The following is an 18,490-nucleotide window of genomic DNA, read 5'->3' as shown; positions in this document are numbered from 1 at the left end:
CTGTTTCCAATGGAGGAAGACAGCAGTCTCCATGCCCTTGTGAAAGCTACCTTCCTCTGGTATCTTGACCACAGGTGGATATCAGTACTGACGAATAGCAAAGAAGAGGCCCTAACCATGGCCTTCCGTGGTGAACAGAGCACAGGGGAGAACAGCCTGGAGGATCTGACCAAAGCCATCATCGAGGATGTACAGCGGCTGCCTGGGAATGACGTCTGCTGTGACTGTGGCTCATCAGGTATTTGTCCTGTGCACTCTGGCTTGTTGATTGAGCATCCTCCCTCCCTCCCTCCCTCCCTCCCTCCCTCCCTCCCTCCCTCCCTCCCCCCCTCTCTCTGTGCGGCCTGTGGTGAGGTGGTTGCTTGAATTCCTTACCGTTTAGGGGCTGACTTAGATGCTCACAGCATGGGTTCCAAACATGAAGATTCTCCCCGCTGGGCTGCTCTTCCCTACCTGGGGATCCCCAACCTGTTCTCCAAGATGGTCACCTGACACAGTGTTCCTCTCCCTGAGTATGCACCATGATCACTAAGGGGATGAGGACAGAACATGGTGCTCACGTTGTTCAGTCCAAGCCTGCCACTCGAAGCCAGAGCAGTCTTAATTGGAGTTCCTTATTGGCCTTATCTCCTAGGATGAGGAAAATCCTCCTGCTGTAGGCATTTAATAAAATAATGTATGAAATACAGACTTCCCTCCTTGCCTGCCCTGCCTTTCCTGATCTCTGTACCAGGGAGGCATCCGCACCCCTCAGGCTCCGTTTTCAGATAACTGGCCATTGGCGAGGGAGATGCTAGGTGTTTTGCTTTTTTCTACCATGCTGTCCTCACAGCGTATGTGCCCATAAAGTACCAGTGCCTTCCTCTTACAGATGAGGATGGAAGTGATTTGCTTAGGGTTGAAATGCAAACCTGGTGCTTCTGCTTCTGCGGATTGAATGGGGATGATGAGTCAGAGCTGCACGTATCCTGAACGTTGACTCTGGCTGTAGAATTGAGCATTTCATAGGCCTTCAGCTCCTGTGACTGGGGCAAGAAGAGACCCTGGCATGAGGCCTGAGACTGTTCTGTAGGATTGAAGTAAATGTTTACAAAGACAGGGGCTTGACTTTGATTTTTAACTCAGCATTGAAAGGATACCCAAAGCCCCTGAACTAAAGCCCCAGCATCCATTCCTAACCCTTACCAAGACTGACTGTACGTGGGTCTCCTCTGGAGCCGGCACTCTGAATGACTTGTTTCATCAACTCTTTTCCACAGAACCCACATGGCTTTCAACAAACTTGGGTATTTTGACCTGTATAGAATGTTCCGGAATCCATAGGGAAATGGGGGTTCATATTTCTCGCATTCAGTCTTTGGAACTAGACAAATTAGGAACTTCCGAGCTCTTGGTAAGTCCTGCCCTCTGCTTGAGAAGAAAAGTTTGTAGTCTCAGATGTACTTAACATATTACTCATAGAGGTATGCATGTTTCTAACGGTTACAAATATACTTAGACTTCAGCCTTTGTGATATGTAATGCTTACTGCTTATCTCTGTTCCCTTTTTAAGGAAAAAGAGTGGTCTCTCCTGGACCTGGCTTGTCCCTTTGGGAAGTGGCGTCTTCCAAGCTGCTTTTCTCATTGGGGATTAGTTTTCATGCAATTCACTACAATGGCAATTAAAGCATGCAAATTACCTAGTGCTTTATATTATTAAAACAAATAACTGAAAAGCTTTTCCCACTTTAGTCTTTGCTACTTACATATTTGTAAAAGTAATATGGCCTATTAGCTAAAACCAAAACACAAAGCCAGTTACTCTTTAGTCTAGCTTACATAGTTACTAAGGGGATAAAGTGCTTTACAATTTTTAAAATATAAAAGATACGAATACTTAAATGTGTTTTTCTTTTTATCTTTCCCATCAAATTTGAAATCTTTGTAGAGTTCCTCTGGTCCTTGTGATACACTGAAAACAGTAGTAAAAGGCCCAGTTGGCTTCCCCCATAATGCCTACAGCCATGGTTCCTTATCTTGAATAATTTTACCCTTGTGCACTGGGAATGAAACTTGTTGGACTGAAACTGAACTCAGATGAAGGGGTCTCTCTTGAGGAGGATATGAATGAACTGCTGCTAAGGAGAACAGTAGGCACAGCTCAGGACCAGCCTTGTCTCACTCGGCTGCGGCTCCTGCCATGTGCGCATTCCTGGGTGATGTCCGTCTCCTGCTGTATGAGCCTGTTGATTAGGAAGTGTGGAATTGTGCTTCCTGGTTCACTTTGGGTTACAGAGAAAAAGCTCAGACATAAAGAGCCCTGGAGCACATTCTCCTTAATACAGAAATGGTGTCGTGGCAGCTCCTTTACTTACACACCTGAAATCCAGGCTTGATGCCAGAAATGAGAAAGTCTAAATACTAAATACTTACTGTACAATAAACACAAGACTTTCCTACCCAAAGACCTGTTTGCATTTCTTGAGCTTTGCATAAATTGCAGAGTTATGCATTTGACAAAAGGCACTTCTGAAGGACACAAAGATTTTCTTGAAACATTACTAAGTTCCAAAGCAAATGTTTTGTGGGTGCTTTCTGTACCAAAGAAGGGAACAATTCTACTTTTCTTTTCTGCCCACCAGAAGTAACTCGATTGAATATAAAAAGCATGTATACTAGTGCTCGCAAAGTTATTGTTCGTGACTTTAGGCTCCCATGTGGAGGTCTGTCTGACCTCAGGAACTGTATGTGTTGGGGGTGGCATTCGGGTCCTTATCTCTTCAAGCATTTACCACATCATATCTGTAGACGTTGTTAGTAGCCTTGACATAACCTGACCCCACTAGATTCTGGACACCTGTGAGAAACAAGCACTGTTACCAGTTCCAGCTCGAACTCAGAGCTCAGTGCCTGGCGTCTGACAGGTGCTCAGGAAATTTCTGATAAAGGGACAGTTTGTATACTCAGAGTCAGATGAAGGAAAATACATATACAAAAATCTTGAAAGGAAATAATAGGGGTCTATTAACCAGTGATAGTTTACTATGTTCTGTTTGTTTATATTACAGCTGGCCAAGAATGTAGGAAACAATAGTTTTAATGATATTATGGAAGCAAATTTACCCAGCCCTTCACCAAAGCCCACCCCTTCAAGTGATATGTAAGTATTTTGAATAAATAAATGTTTCTCCATTCCATCTTCCTCCCCTCCCCCACTCAAAAAAAAAAGGCAGCTAGTGGTTACAATATTTTCCCTCACAATCAAGAAAAGGCTAGAAAGATGTTTTGAAGCATGTGTCTGGAATAGGCAAGTTTCTTCTCAGCTTCACCCTCCCTGGGAGTTGCTGCAGAGTGCCAGCTCTGTGGAGCAGATCTTGGGGACAGTCATGTCTGGTCATGCTGTGCTATGTAATAGACACGCCAAGCAGAACTCCTTTTTTTTTTTTTTTTTTTAAGTTGGAAAATAACTTCATTTGTTCTGAGGATCAGGCCAGAGTCCTCTCAGAACTTCTGAAACTGCTTCTTGGTGCCAGCAGTCTTGCTGACCTTGAGCACATTGAATCAGTCTTGCTCAGGAGCCAGCACTCTCCCATGGTGACAGTGTCGCCCATCGGTACATCCCTGAAACGGGACAGGTGCACAGACATGTTCTTGTGGCGCTTCTCAAAGCGATTGTCCTTCTGGATGTAATGGAGATAGTCCTGGCTGATGACATCTTTGTCACAACATCTGCATCTTCATCTTTGACACACCACCAGACAGGGTCTAACCTCAGATGGAGATGTTACCAGTGAAGGGGCATTTCTTGTCTATGTAGATGCCCTCAGTGGCCTCCTTGGGCATCTTCAAGCCTAGACCAATATTTTTGTAACACTGAGGGAGTTTTCCCAGTAAAACATGCTGTTTTGAAAGATTGTAGGCTGCTTTTGGTAAGCACACTCCATCTGAATGCCTGCCATCTTACCAGCAGCCTGAGAAAAAGAGAGCTAGGCCAACTCCCTGGCTTCCTTAGTCACTACGAGAGGTCTGAGGAGAACTCTTTCAGATTGTCCAAGATAGAGATGCTAAACAACCCACTCAGCAAAGTCTGGGAAAGTTGACATTCTGTCTAATGTGTTTTCAGTGGGAGTATTAAAAAAGACAGTATTTTTTTAATGGATTTCCTTACCAGAATTATAAATCTATTAACCTGGACTGTGCTCTTCCACTTCTAGAAACTAGTACTATTTTGTGATAGGAAAATAAATAAATACACACACACACACACACACACACACACACACACACACACACTGGGAAAAGGGGAATCTTATGTCTCTATCAGATGACGAAGCAGGCAGATATGAAAAAGCTAAGTCCCATGTTCTGGGTTAAGTGGTTTCCAAGATTGTAAATTTTGAAAAGAACAGCACAGTGGAAAGCAGATTGTCTTCTGGGAAAGGATGAAATGGGTAATGGGTAAAAAGACCCTCTGGACCTAGACCCACAGTCACACTCAGAAATTTGGCTTAATTTTGTGATTAAATCCTTCTCATTACTCCACTACGTACTCAGAAACCAAATACATTTGCATACGTAGTTCTGCGTACATGTCTCATTAAGTAAGGTTACAGTCCTTAGTCAGCTGGCACCACTGCTGTGAACCAGGGTGGTAATGCAGAAGCTAGGCAGCAGCAGTAGTTTGAGCAGACCCCCCTGGCGCCCGATCCACCCATCACAGTGTTCTTTTGTTGAATCTGCACATGCTTACAGTTTACTCACTCTATGCTGAGGAAACAGCAAAGCAAACTGTCATTGTCAACCTCACCCGTGATTCCTCGGATCTAGCAGAGAAGGCAGACACTGCCCAAGATGTCCAACGGGTGGTTATAGAATCATGGCTGAGAAAAGTGTGGCATGGCAGTTCGGTTCTGAGCACCTACACCAGGAAGCTAATAGCTGCCTATAACTCCATTTCCAAGACATCTAACACCCCTTCTGTCCTCCTCAGGAGCCTGCAGGCAAGCACGGGATGCACACAAACTTAGACAGGCCTACACGTAAATTAAAAATCAATATATAAATATCTGTTGTGCCTGTTAGGAGATGTCTCCATTTTCAAGTGATAAAAACCTGAAGCTCATAAAGTTTCAATACTTGGCCTGGTATCCCATAACTGGTATGAAGTAGAAGGTTACATTTGATCCAAAACTTCATTTATTTTTGCTGATTAGCTTGTATAAGTGGGAAACTCAAGGGTTGGACAGAAGGTTTCTGAGCTGTCAGATGGTGTCACCTGACCCCAGTTCTCTTTCCATGGCTCTCATCTGGTTTCCTCTGAGCTGACTTCCATTTCAGTCTTCGTCTGCTGATGACAGAGTGACGAATGGGCCACTGAGGCTCTGTTCTCAGCCTTGGGGCTGGGAGGTAGGCCCAGTCTCCCAGGACCACTTGAGTTTCCATGGTGAGGGTGATTAGACACACAAAGGATGGATAACACAGAGCCACTCAGACTTTAGGCCTGGTGTTCCCAGCTCTGCTCCTAAAGCAGCCTCGGCAGGGAAGGCAGCTCACCCTCTTGCCTCGGTGGTAGATTTAATGGCAACCTTTCTAAGCTTCAGGACACAGGGGAAGAGGATGTGCTCAGTCCTGATGCAACTTGATGAACTGGGGTGGATTAGAAGTGGGGCTCCCCCTTTCTGAGGAATGGGGGATGGGAGGGGGACAAGGAGTGACGATGGGACTGGGAGATGAGGAGGGATGGGACTATGGCTAGGATGTAAAGTGAATAAAAATTAATAATAATAATAAAGCACATTGAATTAAGGAAAAGGAGAGAAGAAATCTTTCTCAGCTGTTAAAAAGCAGAAACACTCTGATCATTTTGTTTGTTTCAGGACTGTACGAAAAGAGTACATCACTGCAAAGTATGTTGACCACCGGTTCTCCAGGAAGACCTGTGCCTCTTCCTCAGCAAAGCTGAATGAATTGCTTGAGGCCATCAAGTCCAGGGACTTACTTGCACTAATCCAAGTCTATGCAGAGGGGGTGGAGTTAATGGAGCCATTGTTGGAGCCTGGGCAGGTAAGGCTTCACATAAACCCAATTAAAGAGTAAAAAGTAAGCGTGGTGCAGGCATACTTCTGCAATCGTAGCACTTGGAGTAAAGTGGCAGAGGGACTGGAACTGGTTTAAGGAGTTAAACCCTCCTGGTTTAACGAGATGCGTGTACTCTAGCTGAGCATGTCCAAGAGACGCGGAGAGTCCACATGCTCTTGATAATTGCTTGGGGCTGCTTGGCCGGGAAGCTGCCAGAGGCATGACCGCTGCATTCATGTCCACCCTCCCTCCTCAGGAGCTCGGGGAGACAGCCCTTCATGTTGCCGTCAGGACCGCAGACCACACGTCTCTCCACCTGGTTGATTTCCTTGTTCAGAACTGGTATGGCTTTTGTTTTCTCATCCGAATGAACCGAGTCTGATTTACTAGCACAAACCAGCCGAGTCCTCTGTGGTTAGCTAGTTAAAAGACTGTGCAGAGGCCCTTGAGAGCTCAGTTGCAGGGCTTTCTCTCTGCTACTGTGGTTAAAGCAACCATAGAAGACCATCTGCAGATGAGTTAGTGAAGCTGTGTTAGTAAATCTTCACTCGCATAAACAGGGCATCAGCCACCTGTGGCCAACCCGTGGCCATAACCAACAGAAAGTGCTGAGCGGCTCAGGTCAGTCAGACTAGGGTTTTCATTGTCATAGGTTTGATGTAAAGCAGCAGTACCTAGTTTGTGTGAAGGACATGATGGGAGAGTACAGTGCAGAACGGTGGAGGTTCGTCTCGGCCCGGCCCTTCCTGAGCCCTTACTGTAAGCAGCAGACTTAGAGAAGAGCTGAGCCTGTGCAGAGAGCAGGGATCAAATAGGGAAGTTAAGCTCATTGGAAAAATGGTGCATGGGCACAGCCAAACTGGGTAAAGGTATAGCCTTTCCTCTGAGAGCTCCTTAAGACATATGTGCCTCACAGATGAGAGAGGATGACCTACGGTCACACAGTTTTCTGTTGCTGACTAGCTTACTTTTGTAACAATGCTTCACTCTTTCAGTGGGAACCTGGATAAGCAAACATCTGTGGGGAATACGGTTCTGCACTATTGCAGCATGTACGGCAAGCCAGAGTGTCTGAAGCTGCTGCTTAGGAGCAAGCCCACCGTGGACATTGGTGAGTGTGGTGGTTCTCAGACATTCCGCAGGACTGATACAGGCATTGTATTTTATTGTTGTTCCTGCTTCTTGAGGTGGTATCCTAGATAATTATCCAATTTATTCTTCCACTGTTTCAGTTAACCAAAATGGAGAAACTGCCTTGGATATAGCCAAAAGACTAAAAGCTACCCAATGTGAAGATCTGGTAAGCAAAGTTAGGATGGGGGGCAGGGGGGCGGGATTTGTTAGACATCAGTGATCTTTAAATGTTATTCTGAGAAGCAGAGGCTGGAATTGAGGAAAGAAGACGCAAGTTGATTTTGTTTCTAAACATTAGCTAAAGAAATAAAGGTAAGTACTGAGGTATGTTTGAAAGAGTGTTGAAGCCACCGGTTTGCTTTCTGAGGGCAGTTGTCACCCTGGAGATGAAGGGCCTCTGTAGGACTGAGGATTAGCACCATGCTTTGCATTTGCCAGGGTATCAGGCTGCCTTGCAGCTTATGGGAAGGAATTGTGTAGGAAATCACTTGGAAAATTTGGACAAGTAGACTCCAGTGTATAGATTTCTGCATGTGAAGCACTATCCCTGCTGCTTCCCAGCCTTCTGTGCACACTCATCGTTCTGTGCACACCCCATCTTTCCTACCTAATATCCTGGACCTTCACACAAGCATGATTGTCTTAACCATAGTGTACAGTGTCTGCTCTCAGTTGCTGACAGCACAATATACAGACTGCGCAAGTTGTTAAAAAAAAATTTTTTTTTTGACTCATGGTTCAAGGTAGAGGGGCTGCATCTGTGGTAGCCTTTTTCCTCTCACAATTTGTCCCATTATGAGAGACACGGGAGCACCTCCATTTCCTGATCTTTGTCCCTCTTCTAAAGCTGCCAATACACAGCCATTACGGCTCCTTCCTGGTAGCCTTATCTCATCCTCATCACCTCCCGAAGGCCCTGCCTCTCGGTACTGTTCCTAAGTGTCCACCTTTGTAAGACCTCGTGATGAGGGCTAAGTTTTCACTTAGAGACTGGGGAGAGTGGGGCATGCCTGTGATCCAGGCACTTAAGAGGCTTAAGCAGAAGGTTCACAAGTCTAAAGCAAACCTGAGCTATATAGGGAGGCATTGCAATAAGAAAAATAACTATGCATTTCAGAGGCTACAAGCCCTTGCACATGGAAAAGAGAGAGAGTAGAAAAAGAAATTTCATTCCACCAGGTTTGAGTTTCTCCACAATGGCAGATTCCAGGCCTGGCAGTTGTGCTTTTTAATGCCCAGGACTTGTGCTACCATCACTGGCTGTATTTTATGTTCTTGTTATCCCTTAATATTTATTTATTTTTAATTTTATATATGAGTGTTTTGCCTACACATATACCTGTGCACCAGTTGTGTGCCTGGTGCCGTAGAGACCAGAAGAGAGTGTTGGATCCCCTGGAACCAGAGTTACAGATGATTGTGAGCCACCATGTGGGTACTAAGAACCAAACCCAGGTCATCTGCAAGCACAGCAAGAGCCATTTCTGCAGCTCCTGTACTTTCTACCCTTGGAGTCTTTTGAGACCGTTGTCTCTGCCCACACTTCATGGACAAGAAAAGGAGAACCACAGATTGCCTTGAATTTCAGCCCTTCCTCTCAAACCTGGTGCTTCTTGATTCTGTTTTCTAACCCATAACCTGAAGTTATGAGGATCTTTTCAGTAGGGAAACTTCTACTTTTGAGGAAAATCATGCAGTCAGACTCACAAAGGTTCTACAGTGTGTGTAGGTTTCCACAGTCCCTGAGCTGGTCCTGCAGCCCCCAGCTTGCCTAGTTCCAGCTGTGTCCACTGATCCTTTGGGGATGAGGGAGGCGGGGACCTTGCTCAGTGCTTGTGTCGTGGTGCAGTATTCAAGCATTTCCATTAAGTGGTGTGCACTTGCTGTTCCTTCTAGCTTTCCCAGGCTAAATCTGGAAAGTTCAACCCTCACGTCCATGTAGAGTATGAGTGGAATCTTCGGCAGGACGAGATGGATGAAAGTGATGACGATCTGGATGACAAAGTGAGTACCAAGGATGCTCCAGAGTTTCTGAGCCACTTTCCATCACATGCACTGATTTGGGCCTTATTACCTGATGAAGCAATTTGATCCCTGTTGGGTACCACATAACAGCTGGACAGTTAGAACCAATGGGAAAGATAGAGAAAGAGACAATCATTTGAAGGAAGTGGCCCATGCATATGGGGGCTAGACAGCAAGCAGGCTGCAAGTCCAGCAGCAGGTGATATGGCAGAGTTGAAGCTGAAGGGGGTCTGAAAGACAAACTCCTTGCTCTTTGGGGACCCGTGGTCACTGTTTCTTAAGCTCTTCAGGTGACTTGGGTGAGGCCCACAGACATTTTGGAGAGTAGTCCAAATCCTACTGATTTAAGTTGCAGTCACCTTAAAAATGACAGCTATATCTACACTGATGTTTAACTGCAACACCATAGCCTGGTCAAGCTGTAGAACTAACCATATAAACAACTAATTAATAAATACTCATAATTGTCACTTAAGGATTTATATGTGGTGCAAGTTGTGCTAAATATTTTTTTGTCATCTCAGATTGTCTTTTTCTGAAACTCACAGAGATATGGTTATTGTTCCCAGAGAAAATGTAAATACAAAGAGGACTTGGCATCTTTTCTGAAGCCTTGTAGCTGACAGAGACCACCTCTAGGATTAAGCCCAGGCCCCTTGACTCTCAGAGGTGGTGTTTACCTGCCTTTGAAAGCTCAGCCAAAAAAAAAAAAAAGAAAGAAAGAAAGAAAGAAAGTTCAGCCATGTTTATCTTCAGGTGTGTGCCAGACATTTCTTGTGTACCAGGCAGGACATGAGGAATGTTCAGAAATGCCACTCTCCATTTCAAGAGGAGAGACATGACCATTCAGATGGCAGTGTGACTGCCTGTAGTCAAGGTTTGGGGGAACTCCTCAGACCTAGCTCCTCAACCCTGGTAAGCCCTGACCATCTCATCAAGGAAGTAGCAGCAGAGATGGGGATCTGAGAGTAGGTGGGTGTTGGCCAGAGAAAAGTAGAGAAGAGTAGATCAGATCAGCTCTGTGAGTGGGAAGCATCCCCAGGAGGAAGGGGAGGAGGCACCCTGCAGAGTCAGGTCCAACTTTAATTTTTACCCAGTCAGAAGCCAGGAAAGGCTTATTAGGAGGGCCGAGTTCCCAGCGAGCCCTCTCTAGTGTACACAGTGAAGTGAGGGGGAGCGAAGACTCAGGGCCCTTCTGCCGCAGGGAGAGCAGTGGTCACCTTGCTAGGAACAAAGCAGTAGAAGGTCCATCGGAGGTTTCCATGCAGTACATGGGGTGCAGGTGATGTGTAATTGCCACAGTCACAGTTGGATGGTGTTAGTGCCATGGTGAGTGAAACACCACGTGGGCAACTGGAAATGGTTGGCAACCAAAGAATGGGGGTGGGATTTAGAGCTCCAAGCCATCAGCATGTGGATAGCATCTCAAAGCCCAGTATGGAAGAGGGGTGAGAGAAAGTGAAAGGAACTCACTCCATGTACAAATCATAGGTTAACAGGCATGTAGTTCAAATGAGGCAGACATGCCCTTTGCAGGGAGGTGTTTTGTTGAATAATGACTAAATGTAACTGTGCCCTTACTGTCACTTTTGAATGCCCTACTGATCCCTAACTGTCGCTCATTGGTGGGACTGTTAGCGATGAGGATGTAGGAGGTGTAAAGCCTTCCCTTCACGGTATCCCTGTGAAGCTGTGTTGACGGCTGACCACACACTACACAGAGAGCCACAGGAACCAGGTGACCGGAACCCACTATGCAGGGGTCTTCTGGACACCTCAGGGACAGCCCTTGAATCTCATCTCATCTGTTGTTTCCTGTACCAGCCAAGCCCCATCAAAAAGGAGCGCTCACCCCGACCCCAGAGCTTCTGCCACTCCTCCAGCATCTCGCCACAGGACAAGCTGGCATTGCCAGGGTTCAGCACTCCACGGGACAAGCAGCGGCTCTCCTATGGAGCCTTCACCAACCAGATCTTCGTCTCTACGAGCACAGACTTGCCCACATCACCCACCACTGAGGCTCCCCCTTTGCCACCTAGGAATGCCGGGAAAGGTACAGGTTTGACAAGTGCTTGTGGATTTGACCTTGTGGCTGTTAGCCTGCCACTTAAGTAGCAGCATATGGAGCATGTCAGGGGCAGCTCAAAATTGGGAGGACTGTGTTGTTTCTCAGGCACCAGAATGGAAAAGGCAGTATCTTGTTATAGGTGTGTTATCTTGCATTAGTCTCCTGTGAATTACATGGTGTGTGTGTGTCTCCATCCTACAGCAAAGGAAACTAAGAGCAAAAAAAGATAAGTGACTTTCCAGTGTCACACAGCCAATATGTAGTTAAGACTCAGCCTGAGAGCCATCTGGCTCTAGTATCCGTGCTCTCTGTGGCAGGCGTATAGTCTTACACTACTTTTCTCCATACTGAGAAGCCTCTGTGTAAACATGTGACTCTGGACTAAAGAGTCAGTTGGTAGACAGTTGGTAGAAAGTACGTCTTTCAAACATGAGGCCCTGGGTTGATCCTCAGCACCACGTAACGCTGCATGTCGTGACTGCAGAATTGCCATTCCTCTATAACCCAGCCTTTATGCTTCTTAGTCTAGTCACTTGTATTCTTTTTTTTTTTCTTTTTTTTTTTTAGTTTTTAATTTTTAGTTATTTATTTTTATTTTATGTGCATTGGTGGTTTGCCTGCATGTACAGCTTTGTAAGGGTTTCAGATTCTGGAGTTACAGATAATTGTCAGCTACCATGTGGGTACTGGGATTTGAACTCAAGTCCTCAGAAAGAGCATTCAGTGCCCTTAACCACTGAGCCATCTCACCAGATCCTTTAAATGACTACAATATTCATTTCCCTTTCCTTTTATCTCTTTACATCAATTACTTCCCTCTCAAAAGTATGAAATAAAACACCTGCCATACTCTATTAGTCTCCCTTATAGTGTTTCTATCACTTGGGGACCTTCCTCCTCTTACAAGACTCCTGCGCAAATGAATTACTATTGCTGATTGATTTAAGAAACAACAGTACTACCATAACAGCATCCATAGTTATAATGCCCTACTTAGTTGGCTGGTACAGGAAACAATTAACAATTACTGTCCTCGTGGCAAGTATGAGGACAACCTGGATTTCAAGAGACCCAGACTCCAAAGTGGGGTGGGGGATTGTCACAGTAGTAGGTAGTAATTGTGAAGCACTCGCCTCATAAGAAGCCACACACCAAACTTTTCTTACCCCAAAGGCTCCAAATGAGGTAGGTAATACGGGTTCTCATGTACCTGGGCTCTAAAGCCAGATCCTGTATGAACAAAACCCACAGTCCTATACTCATAGATGCGGTGAGGCTTGCCTAGGCTATCCTTACTTGTATGATGTCAGATACCTTCGCCAGGCCAGCATCAAACCGACAGAGATGGTTGCTGTTCCATCACCACAATAGCCTTTTGTCCTCTCTCCTGAGTATGCCCCGCTCGGGAGGTCAGTGTAGAATGATAAGCTGAGGCACAGAAATGCTAGCGCTACAGCTGAGATGTGCTGAGCACTGGGGCTGCCAGAGAATCCAAATGTGGGACTCTCCCAGTGCCCTCAGCCCAAATTAGCACAGGTTTGCAGCATCACCACTTGGTATACAATGACAGGCCTATGTGAATCACACTGCTGCTATTTTCTGGCAAATGTGAGCTTTATTCAAAACTGTTTTTTCACAGCGTAGTCTCCATTGAAATCATGTTATAAATGGGAGCTGTGTTCTTAGAGAGACCCCAAATGGCCCTGTGGATCATAAAATAATAAGGAACGTTACAATAAGGCTTTGGCATGAGCAGTTCTCATCAAAGACAACAAGCGGCCTTAACAGCAATAGCTGGTGTAAGCTCAGTGTTTCTTCTCATTCCACAGTCTTCTTAAAGACACTTTTAAAGATCACTGACATAGCAGCCTATAGATCCATACCCTGTAAGCCCTGTGCTGTTGTGCCCTCTTCAAAACCATGCTCCCCAGCAACTCATGCTTCTAACAAGAGGACAGGGAGGAGCGTGCAGACCTGATAAAGCAATGGAAGGACGGATCTGAAGGATTTCATGTACCCTGGTTATACAGTGACCCATCTTGACGGGCAAAGCCTGCACCTGTTCGGGGAGCTTTCACTGACACCAGAACCCAAGGACTAGTATACCCACACCCACCCCTGCAACCTCCTTGTGTAATATTATCTCACAGGGACGTAGAAAACCATGAAGTACACCTCCTGGCTTAGTGCCAGGCATCACTTGCCGTCACTGAATAAATTCTAGCTAGCTCTTACCAAAGACCCAGGAAACAAAGACTACATTTATTTACTGGTTCAGCTGTTGAAACAGGGGCTTAGAGATTTGGCTGTAGCAACCATAGTTAACTAAAGATAGACCATCTATCCCTCCCCCTTACAAATAAAGTCCACGCTTGAAAACATGCTTGGATTTGCTCTGCTGACTAACTTACAGACTAGAGCATTGGACTGTCTGCTGCTGGCACAAATAGGCAGTCTCTAATGACAGTGACCAGGCGCTGAACCATAGCTGTCCTTGGCCAGCTGGGCTCACATGCCCTTACATGTGGAAAACTTGCAGTGTTGAAATGATTCTTAGAGGCCACTGTTAAAAAGTCAGCTGACACCTTGTGTGGAGATACTTGTATTTTGTGGTCCCTGTATTTTTTTTTCCCCAATCCATCCTGCTAACTGGCAGAACCATTTCCAGGAGAACAAAGCTGTCTGGAATCAGTCTTTTTTTTTTTTTTTTTTTTTTTTGATTGTCATTACTTTCTCCACAGCAAGGAAAGCCCTTGTCCTTGATTATAGCAGAAGCTACCCCCACAGACACGAATTTAGGGACCTCAGGATAATGGCTTCCTGTAGCAGAACAGACACCCTTGACCAAGACCCCACAGAGAGAGGGAGTGCAAAAGGCATCAACAGAAAGAATTCCTCTGAGCCCAACTCAGGAATATTTTCAAAACCTTCCAGAGGCCTCATCAGAATTCAGGGACATTTGATGTAAATTAGCGCCAGCCAGCACCTCCTGTATGTGACTACTAGTGAGTCTCAGAACTCAGCAGCTCAGAGTCCTACCTTCACCATGCTGAGGGCTCGGGCAGTTGCTGCCTGACTCCTTTGCAGGAGGGAGTCCAGAGAGAGTCAGTGAAAGGTACAAAGTTGAGTGTGTAGCTATTTCTCATGATCATCACCGTTTAAACACAGTGAGCCTTAGGCTCACCAGAATCGATTTGTTTTTTTATCTCACATGTTTTAACATTTGAATGCTGGCATAGAACTTTGGTTCCTTTAAATGCCTGTATCCCATTAAACGACAAAGAAACGGAGGCCTAGTGAACCTAAGCAGTTTCCTTCAGGTCACACGGTGCTGAAGTAGGAGAGAGTTAGCCTGGCCAGGACAAGCCACCTCAGACCTTCTTGCCTTGTTGAGTGAGCTCATCTGTCTTTCTCTTGCCTGCCTCATGGAGTAGGCCTCAGACTCCATTGAGAGTGTATGGAGAGACACTGGTGTTAGGTGTGCTGGTGCTTCTGGACTACAGGAACATGGAGAGCAGCGTAGCTGGACAGCCCATCCCACAGAGCAGGTTCTTGCAAGTACATATTGCTTGCTTGCTTGCTTGGTTGACTAATGTTTGACACTATGTTAAGGTTTAGAACCATGGCTGTCTGCCATTGTCCATCTTCATGTCTTTTGCATGCCAATGGCAAAAGCGAATACCCAACTTATAGTCATTACTGTAGGAAACACTGGGCGGGCACAGCACCAGGCACCATGAGATCCATCAGGGCTTGATTCTGTGCCTGGCTTTGGTACCTCTCTACCGCTCTCTTTTTAAGTAGTCTTCAGAGAACTATGGAGCAAAGCGAAGTCACCCATTGGCTGGAGTAGCATGTAACATGTTGCAGCTTGACATGCACCTGCTTCTTACCAGAAAGAAGCTTTATAAACTAAGGAACAACAAATCTGAACTCAAGGAGCAGTGCTTGGTTTGACGAACTAAGTTTTTAAGCTCTTAGTAACGGGAACGAGTGTGCTAGAATCCAGAATTATGACCACTCTAGATAGCACGTGGATTCCTGTGAATGCTAAGCCTGCATACTTGCTAGGATGGAGGCCTCCTGCCTCACACAGGCTCTAGCCTCAGACTGCTACAGCAACAGCTTCTACGAAAGCAGCACCGTGCCTAGTACTGAGAGCCACAGTGAGTGCTGTTGATGACAGCCTGCTGCCACCCTTGCACCTTCACTAACCAAAGAACAGAGTTTGAGAGTTCTAAACAATCACACAACTCCATCTGTATTGGGCCAGATCACAGCTGCTTGGGCAGCCATGATCCTAAAAAGTTCAAGCTTCCTTCCCTCTCCAGCTCCCGATACCCTGTCCGAGACCTCGGGATTCTTTCTCCATAAGGACCAGTCCAGCCCTGTGTCTCTCATCTGGTATTTAGTTGACCCGGCTGAGTTTCAGGGGTCTTATCCAGAAGTAAGGACTTGGTGACTGCCCTTCTGAGTCGCTGTGTCCAGCACACACAGTAAATTGACAAGCAGATGAGTCCGTGCAGGTCCGAATGTGCTCATTCAACAACTATTCCAGAAACAGGAGTACAGGGGAGAGGGAAGAAGGCCTTGGGCCCTCACCACAGCAAGAAAGCAAACATGAAATGCACCACCAGGCCAGTAGGGGGCGATGCAGGAGGAGCGCTAAGCTTTAACAGACAAGGTTTCCATTTCATCCTGCCCTGTTAAAACTCCTCCAGGGCAACAGGTTAGGGAATCTATTGTCTTAGCACAGTGCAGAGAGAAGGGTGTTCATCTGTGTCAGGGTATTAAATGTATAGGCAACAGATTCAGTGAAAGCATGTCACAGAAATATACAGCTAAAGGAGTAGCCACACATGAAACTAGACCACATGTCATAGAGAAGTGCAGGAGAGCTCTACGTAAAATGTTTACAATACTTCTACCAAATACAGCTGTGGAAGCATTTGATACACAGTAGCTCCTTCTCCATGAGATCTGTAGTTGAAGTCAGAGAAAAGCAGAGAGGGAGAAACTTCCAGTCAGCCTCCTGCAGTGGCTGGAGGAAGAGCACCCTGGCTGAGTCCTACAGGCCTGGGAAGTAGTTTCAGCAGCATTGCTTATTCGTTAGTGACTTTACCATTTCCTGGAGCTTGTGTCTTCCTGGGACAACCCTTGAGTGGCTTGGTATAACAACTGACAGGCTTTGCGCTTAAATCACATTAGATTTATATTTAGCTTGGCCTTTATTTGTTGTGGTGGTGGTGGTGGTGGTTGCCTTTATCAAGGTTCCTATATCCCTTTTTATTATTATTTTTATAATTGCTAATGCTTCATTATTTAAAAAAAACTTAGAATTAAATATCATTAAACTTCACTCACCAAAACTAAGGAGACCCAAAGTTTGTACAACTCAGTGATCTTACAATTAAAACAAGAATTCAGGATGGAAGCTGTGACGTGCCTTTTTAAACACCTCACATGAAGCACCTTGGGCTGGCTAAGAGCTTTGTCTTTCACAAGGGTCACTAACTCAGGCTCTCTGGTCAAATCACCTGACCTCTAGAGTTTAGAAAAGGAAGCAGGAAAGCCTAATTGCTCCTCGTGGGGCAGAGGTGGTGGTGTGTGCATACTTAATTGTTGCAGAACCAACCTTAACTCCCTAGAATTACTGCTTTTCTCTTACTGGTGTCAAAACACTAGTAAGAGACAGATCAAAGTCTAGGGCTGTTCTCTGTATGGAAATCAACAAACAGAAAAACCTGTCACATTGACCGCTCCATCCTTCCAGAGTCCTTCTCTGTGTAATTGCATAGCCCCTGACTTTATCTGCTTCTTATTAAGGTAATTAGCATACACTTCTCAGGCCTTCAAGCACCTACTATAAGAAAACCACTGGATCAGCTACCTAAGAGGAGCAGCCACACAAGTTTACGAAATCTATTGTAGGACATGTTGTTATAGTAAATAATAATGGACCGTAATCTTAAAAATTGCTAAGACCTAAGTAGATTTGGAGTGTTCTTACCACAGCGAGTATGCACAGTGATAAATGGTAATTGGCTCAGTGAGCCAATCCCGCAAAGCTACAGAGTGGCTCGATGAACACACACAGCATTGTTGATTCAAAACATAAAAGGAGAACCCTGAGAAAATGATAGAACTTTCATCTGTATTATCAGAGTTATTTAAGTATAACTTCAGTCATCAACTCTTCCCTAAGACACATTAGAGTATGTACACTACAGATCTATAGAGCAAGCCTTTCAAAAACTGCTCAAGGTATTTTTTTTTCCAAGCCATTTTCTGTGAAATTTGAAAGTTGTACTTTTATTTGGTCCCCATGGTAGAAGACCTGGGTTTTCAGATTTATTGAAAATCTGGAAAATCACCCTGCAGACTTGTGCCGTGAATTGTTCGCATGGATGTGCACTGAGTACCCAGACTATGCCAGGCACCAGCACTAGGAGATAGAAAAGCAATGCAGTCTCTCCCGTGGAAGCTTACAGGTGGAGAAGGAAGAAGGGTAGTCAGCGTAGTGCAGAGCGGGGGGTAAGGGGGGGGAAGCCCCTTTCTCTGGAAGCCTTGCTGAAGTCTAGACATTAGCAGCAGTCATTCCAGGAAGAGGGATGTATTAATGAAACATTCTGAATAAGGTTACATATGAATCCCCCTTTTAAAAAAAATGAAGGCAACAAAATATTGAAATTCTCAAAAATTAATAAAATCATTTTTAAGTAGGTAGGAGGTGAAGAGAGATCCCCACTGTGTGTCTGTGTTTCCTGTCCAGAGAAGACTGGTTAGTGAGAGAAGCAAGCTGTTGTCAGGGCTGAGAGCTTGGCCTTGGTTCACTGAATACAGCTTCCCGCCTTCTCTGGCCAACCCTCTAGACTCCTAGATGTAGATTCTGCCTGGTTCGTGGTGACTGGGTGACTCTTGCGTATGATGTCCCTGAAGTCACTTAGACATAGTACCCCTCTGGTTGAGTTGCATCTCTATGAGCATTTTACTTCAGCATTTGGTTATGGACAAAATCAGAGCCTTGTTATGTGACCTTTTGTAAGATGTACTTTACCAGAAAGTCCCTAGATGGCGATGAAGATGAAATTACAAGAGAAACTTACCATTGTCTATTATCTATTATGCGTTTGTTTCCATTTCCTCATACTGAACATTGTTGTTTTCCTCGTGGACCAAATGCAGAAAATGCTGCTCTGGACCAG

At 45.4% G+C, this 18,490-nt stretch overlaps 1 protein-coding gene and 1 pseudogene across 8 annotated transcripts in view; one reads left to right on the top strand and one right to left on the bottom strand.

The window, feature by feature from the left end:
• ASAP1 (ArfGAP with SH3 domain, ankyrin repeat and PH domain 1) overlaps window positions 1-18,490 on the top strand; it is a 298,778-nt gene that overhangs the window by 256,013 nt on the left and 24,275 nt on the right. For all 7 annotated transcript variants that reach the window (XM_084751015.1, XM_084751011.1, XM_084751013.1 and 4 more), the window contains 9 exons: window positions 75-238; window positions 1,260-1,393; window positions 3,049-3,140; window positions 5,857-6,043; window positions 6,315-6,400; window positions 7,054-7,169; window positions 7,291-7,358; window positions 9,089-9,196; window positions 11,042-11,270. In XM_084751015.1, the coding sequence (XP_084607141.1) occupies window positions 75-238; window positions 1,260-1,393; window positions 3,049-3,140; window positions 5,857-6,043; window positions 6,315-6,400; window positions 7,054-7,169; window positions 7,291-7,358; window positions 9,089-9,196; window positions 11,042-11,270 (1,184 nt within the window). The remainder of the gene's footprint in view (window positions 1-74; window positions 239-1,259; window positions 1,394-3,048; window positions 3,141-5,856; window positions 6,044-6,314; window positions 6,401-7,053; window positions 7,170-7,290; window positions 7,359-9,088; window positions 9,197-11,041; window positions 11,271-18,490) is intronic.
• LOC311579954 (small ribosomal subunit protein uS17-like) lies at window positions 3,412-5,608 on the bottom strand (annotated as a pseudogene). Its single transcript has one exon. The product of its transcript is annotated as a small ribosomal subunit protein uS17-like (transcript).

The sequence above is a fragment of the Acomys minous genome, assembly GCF_964271855.1.
Source record: "Acomys minous genome assembly, chromosome: 12".
Taxonomy (NCBI): Eukaryota; Metazoa; Chordata; class Mammalia; order Rodentia; family Muridae; genus Acomys; species Acomys minous.
The sequence above is the reverse complement of the archived record's forward strand: the minus strand, read 5'-3'. Positions and strand labels throughout refer to the sequence as shown.